We start from the raw sequence: 6,449 nt of genomic DNA, 5'->3' as shown, positions 1-6,449 counted from the left end.
AAGAATATCCCTGGCCTCGGCCTCCCAAAGTGCTGGGATTACAGGCATGAGCCACCGCGCCCGGCCTATATTCTTTTATAATATCTAGTAAGAATATCCCTGGTTGGGCGCGGTGGCTCACGCCTGTAATCCCAGCACTTTGGGAGGCCGAGGCGGGTGGATCACAAGGTCAAGAGATCGAGACCATCCTGGTCAACACGGTGAAACCCCGTCTCTACTAAAAATACAAAAAATTAGCTGGGCATGGTGGCGCGTGCCTGTAATCCCAGCTACTTGGGAGGCTGAGGCAGGAGAATTGCCTGAACCCAGGAGGCGGAGGTTGCGGTGAGCCGAGATCGCGCCATTGCACTCCAGCCTGGGTAACAAGAGCGAAGCTCCGTCTCCAAAAAAAAAAAGACTATCCCTTACTCATAGTACAGAGATCTACATTAAGGAGAAATGGAACTTTTTCTTCTAAAAGTGATGTAGGGAAATATATATTTATTTCATTTATTTAATTCAAATTGAATTGTAGATTTATGTCAGATGATATAATTTAGTGTAATACCTAGTTGATCATGATTCATTGATTGTGCAGCTAGGAAGACCTGTGCCTTCTAATGACCATTAATTCCTTAAAAAAATGTTTTCCCAGCCTTTGCAACATGGTAAAACTCCATCTCTACCAAAAGTGCAAAAATTAGCCAGGTGTGGTGGCACATTCCTGCAGACCCAGCTACTGGAGAGGCTGAGGTGGCTGAGATGGCATGATCACTTGAGCCCAGGAGGTCGAGGCTACAGTGAGCCATGATAGTACCACTGCACTGCAGCCTGGGCAGCAGAGCAAGACCCTCCCAAAGTACTGGGATTACAGGTGTGACACACTGCCTCTGGCCCAAGTTCAGAGTTCTTTTTTCTTTTCTTTTTTTTTGGAGATGGAGTTTCGCTCTTGTTACCCAGGCTGGAGTGCAATGGCACGATCTCGGCTCACCCCAACCTCTGCCTTCTGAGTTCAAGCAATTCTCCTACCTCAGCCTCCTGAGTAGCTGGGACTACAGGCTCACACCACCATGCCCAGCTAATTTTTTTTGTATTTTTAGTAGAGACGGGGTTTCACCTTGTTGACCAGGATGGTCTCGATCTCTCGACCTCGTGATCCACCCACCTTGGCCTCCCAAAGTGCTGGGATTATAGGCATGAGCCACCGCGCCCGGCCCCCAAGTTCAGAGTTCTTTACTGGGGGTCAGTCATCTAGGTACCCTCTGCTCAGCATATACCAAAATTCCATGCTCACAAAAGAAAAGCTCACGTTCAACAGAAACCATGTTGTTCGTGCAAAGAAGTTAGGCATAGTAAACTACTCTTGTCTCTTAGGAAATGGTATGAACACCCCCAAATTCCAAGTTCTGGGCCATTAGCTAAGGGCCAGCCTTTCTGGTTGACAGCAGATAGCAGTGTCAACCCTGCTATGTTAACTCTTTTTTGCACCCATACACATGACTGGAGTTGTTGGATTTGGGTGCTTCCTGGATAATGCTGAAAATGGAGTCCTTCTCTCTCACCCTCTCACAAGTGTTTTTTATCAGTTGGCACTTCCTTAAAAATGAATTGTACTGTCAACCAGACAAGGGCTATTATTAATGAAATAAATGCATTCAATTAATACAAATGAGTAGCTATTTATTATTATATATTAATAAAAATGAATGCATACTATTTTATTTACCCCCAGATTTGAAGAACTCTGTATATAGGGTATTCTTTTTTTTTTTTTTTTTTTTTTTAAAACAGGGTTTCACCATGTTGGCCAGGCTGGTCTCAAGCTCTTGACTTCAGGGGATCCACCTGCCTTGGCCTCCCAAAGTGTTGGGATTACAGGCGTGAGCCACCATGCCTGGCCTTATTTAGGGCATCCTCGCCCTCTTTTTCAGCCTGAGAATTTTGTTCAGCCCATTTTTTTTGTTCAGCTCCTATAGACTTTGTCCTCACCATGCCCTGCTCCCAGGGCTCCCTCAGCATCATTCATCTCATTATCCACATGTGTGGATGGGGAAAAGTCCCAGGATATGTAGCCTTTAGCCCTGCTGTTTTAGGATCCGTGGACCCACCTGTAGACAGTCTATATGTATGCTTGAAGGGCTGCCTGTGAGCTTCCTAAAACTGATTACGGTTATTCTGTGGGGAAGAGTTTGGTACATTTTCTGGTTCTAAAACATCTGGAACGAGACTGCCTGAAATCAAATCCTGGCTCTGGCTCTTATGACCTTGGGTTATCTCATGTACTTAACATCTCTGTGTTTCAGTTTCCTTGTCTGCAAAATATAAAGTGGAACAACGGCGCATGTCTTATATAGTTGTAAGAATTAAATTGGGTAATGCATGTAAAGCACTTGGAAAGGGGGCTGGCACGCAGGATATCCTCAATAAATGTCAGTTGTTACGTTCTGCCCATTTGGTGACAAGTGCAATGTCAGCAAGTAAAGGAAGATATTTTGAAACAAAGAGACTTGGTAGCACTTTTCCAAATCGATCACCCAGGGAACCAGCAGTTTGTATACACAGTGCCAGGGTCTCCAACACCACCCCTCTTTACTTGCTGACACTGCAGTTGTCACCAAATGGGCAGAACTTTCAGATTCAGTAGGTCCCTGACGTAGGTTGGGACATATCTGTGACCTTAGGCATACCCAGATTCCCGAGGGAGCACATAAATCCTGTGCGGAGTGACTGCTTGGCAGTCAGCTAGCCTCATACTCAAGTAAATGCCTCACTTTCCCATCGGATCCCCAGCAATCCCAACTCATACTGACACCTCCGCAAAATTACAAGTTACCATGGATCTGGATGACCCAGGTTGGTTATACACACTTTAAATTTTAAATGTTAAATCTGCACATACCATGGGCAGGCGTGGTGGCTCACACCTACAACCCCAGCACCGTGGGAGGCCCAGGAGGGTGCGTCACTTAAAGTCAGGAGTTTGAGACCCGACTGGACAACATGGTGAAATCCCATCTCTACTAAAAATACAAAAATTAGCCAGGCATGGTGACATGCGCCTGTAATCCCAGCTACTGGGGAGGCTGAGGTAGGAGAATCGTTTAGACCTGGGAAGCAGAGGTTGCAGTGACCCAAGATCACGCCACTGCACTCCAGCTTGGGTGATACTGTCTCAAAACACAACAAAAACGCTGACTATACCAGAATCATTTTTGTAGACTTTCAGAAGGTCATTTTTAAGAAGTATGTCCCGAAAAGAAGACAAATTAGTACTTCACAACTTTGGCTGAGCCTCAGAATGAAACACAGAGAAAAAAGAGGTCTCCTTCTCACATGCATGGTTCCTGCAGGGATCTGGTAAATCTCTTACCAAGAGCTATAAAAGTCTCACTCTCCAAAGCACAGTTGTTGATGACTAATGACTTCAATGCTGGTAAAAATCGGAGCCTGCTGAGTAAGTTTTCAGAAGAATTGCCCATCTTTTTGTTGGCTGATAAATCCAATTCTTGAAGATTTGAGAGTAGAGGAATGACCTGGGCTGTTAAAATATCGACAGTGACATGTTTTAGGCACCATCTCACAGAGAGTCTTCTGGGTGTTGGGTTCCCACAGTCTGTCTAGTTTGTCAGTCAATACAGCTCTCCCCAATCCCGTCCTCCCTCCCTTACACATCCCAATCCAGCCATCTTCCCAGCATTCTGTGTGGGCTTTCCAACTTCCAAGCTCCTTTCCAGGCTAGAAGAGCAAAGGCTGTGGAGACAGAGAACTAGATCTTAGATCTGCTGCTAAAGAACTGTGTGATTTTGGACAAGTTAATGAGCCTCTCTGAACCTCAGCCTTCTTAACTCTGCTACTCTTAGCCTTCTCTAATTCACATGGTCATTGGAAAGGTAAAATGACTTGGTGAAGATCAAGTGCCTGGCACATACTAACTGCTCGATTAATGTTTGAAATTATAATTCTTTTCTCAGAATGTAAGTACCAGTAAGGCAGTGAAAACAAGCAATCAGCACAGACACCTATTGGTAACAGCACTCTAGTAAATTGTCCTGAGGGGCTTGGTTAGGAGTTACCTCTTGTTCACGATCTTTTGGCTACTTTTCCTGCCTTAGCCCCAGCTCTTATCAAGGCAGAAAATGCAGTACGCTGATCTCTACAAGGCTGGCTTACCTCCTCGAAGCCTTGCAGGCCCACCCACACCAAAGTAACCCCTTGGTCACTATCACAGCACCCACCATTATGTGATATTTTCTTGTTGATATATTTGTTTTCTGTCTTCTCTCACTAAAGGCAAGCTCTGTGTGTATAGGAACTACCTCACTCCCAGAATGGAGAACTACTGGAACATCAGAGGTACAAACGTCTCTGGGAGGAGGAAGAGAGATGAGGGGAGAGAAAGGGGAAAGGCAGGGAAGGCAGGTGGGCACTTGTCAAGTCAACAGGCATAACTATTTCTCCCTCTTCTAACCCCTCAGCACTCTGTATTTCGCCATGGAGTTTGGATATGTATTGGTTTATTCCTGTCACTGCTATACCAAAGCTCCTTGATGGCTGGGATTTTCCACAGCCCCTGTCACGATGCCCCACACCATTAGAGGATTCATCCGTAGCTATTGCTTAAAGGATCTGTACTTCCATTTCTTTGGAGCAATTTACAATGATCAGATAAAGCAATGTTCAGTTATTTAGCATCATAAAGCATAAAGCAGGATGTATTTTCATTTCAATCTTTTCAAAATTAAGCAGAAGGAAAACAATGCAATTCATTACAGTTATCGAATAATTCTTAGTTTCCCAGGGCCTTTCACCCATGTCGGTGGCTGTGAACCTAAGACCCAGGTAAGGGAAGCTTAGTCCTCTGTCATACCAATGGGAACGATTGAGGTCCTCCAGCACTGAATAACAAAATGAGATGTGGTATTCATGTTATTTAGTTGTACCAAGGGAATCTGGTGGACTGATAACTCATGAATGTCTTCCTAGGTATGAAGCTCGGGCTATGATAAGTAAAGGGGATGGTAAGAACCCATAAGGCTCCATGCAGAGCTCAAAAAGGGATTATTTTGTCACTTTAAAATCTTCATGAAAGCCTTGAACTCTTCTCATTTTCCCAAATTGAGAGATAAGAGTCTGAGAGATACTTTAGCAGGTTTAAAAAGATAGACGTTAGACCCAGAAACCTATTTTGCTGTCTACCTCCCGAAATTGTGCTATAAACAACCAAAAACGTATTTTTATTCTCACTGTGACCTCATTCATTCATTCACATATTGAAGATGCACTTACTTGGTGCCACCATGTACAGGTGCCTGTGCTTCAGCAGTGGGGAGATACTAAATGAGACACCTCTAGCCTGGAATTGCCCATGACCTGGAGAGAGAGCATGGGCCCAAGGCCAGAGCAGGCTGGCATGTCTGAGAATCAGCAAGGGCAGTGACCGTGGTAGAGTCAGTGAGGGGGAAGGGAGGAGAGTGAATGAAGTCAGAGTGAGAGAGGACAGGGAGACTCTCGTAATAATCTAAGCATGAGACAACTGTGACCTGGACCAGGGTAGTAGAAGTCTAGATGGTGAGCCATGGTCAGAATCTGGATGTACACTGAAGGCTTACTGTGGCCACAGATGGGATAAAACCCTTAATCTCAAGGCTATGCTTGCTCTGTTTGTTATGGGAAATTGCATTTCTATATTACATGTTGTAATTACAGAACTGTGTTTGCAGTAGGAAAATAAGGGTAGCTTCCTAAAGCTATAGTGTGTAGCCATCACGTACCACCCCACTGACTCTTTTTCTGTAACTTTGCTTGTATCTGAGTGGCTTCACATCACTTGTTATTCGGAGAGCCTTAATAAGCTTTGTGTTGGCATTTGGTTACAGATATGTAACCTGTTGGTAATCAATCAACTTTGTGACACTAAAAGATTTATTTATTTATTTATTTATTTAGAGACAGAGTTTCGCTCTTGTTACCCAGGCTGGAGTGCAATGGCGCGATCTCGGCTCACCGCAACCTCTGTCTCCTGGGTTTAGGCAATTCTCCTGCCTCAGCCTCCTGAGTAGCTGGGATTACAGGCATGCGCCACCATGCCCAGCTAATTTTTTGTATTTTTAGTACAGACGGGGTTTCACCATGTTGACCAGGATGGTCTTGATCTCGTGACCTCGTGATCCACCCTCCTCGGCCTCCCAAAGTGCTGGGATTACAGGTGTGAGCCACCGCACCTGGCTATTTATTATTTTTTTTAAGACAGAGTCTCACTCTGTCACCCAGGCTGGAATGCAGTGGTGCAATCTCGGCTCACTGCAACTTCCACCTCCTGAGTTCAAACTATTCTCCTGCCTCAGCCTCCTGAGTAGCTGGGATTACAGGCATGAACCACCACGCCTGGCCGAGATTTATTTCTAAACAGCAACATAAATTCAAAATTTTCCCTAAGTGCCAAATCTTTTTTTTTTTTTTTTTTTTTTTTT

The 6,449-nt window shown here is 44.7% G+C and overlaps 1 protein-coding gene across 2 annotated transcripts in view; it reads right to left on the bottom strand.

Moving 5' to 3' along the window:
• Window positions 1–6,449, bottom strand: part of LRRC31 (leucine rich repeat containing 31) — a 31,050-nt gene that overhangs the window by 5,366 nt on the left and 19,235 nt on the right. For both annotated transcript variants that reach the window (XM_032260870.1, XM_032260879.1), the window contains one exon: window positions 3,350–3,517. In XM_032260870.1, coding sequence (XP_032116761.1) covers window positions 3,350–3,517 — 168 coding nt within the window. The remainder of the gene's footprint in view (window positions 1–3,349; window positions 3,518–6,449) is intronic.

The sequence above is a fragment of the Sapajus apella genome, unplaced genomic scaffold (assembly GCF_009761245.1).
Source record: "Sapajus apella isolate SASKATOON/1434 unplaced genomic scaffold, GSC_monkey_1.0 scaffold4, whole genome shotgun sequence".
Taxonomy (NCBI): Eukaryota; Metazoa; Chordata; class Mammalia; order Primates; family Cebidae; genus Sapajus; species Sapajus apella.
This window is presented reverse-complemented; position numbering and strand designations above follow the sequence as displayed.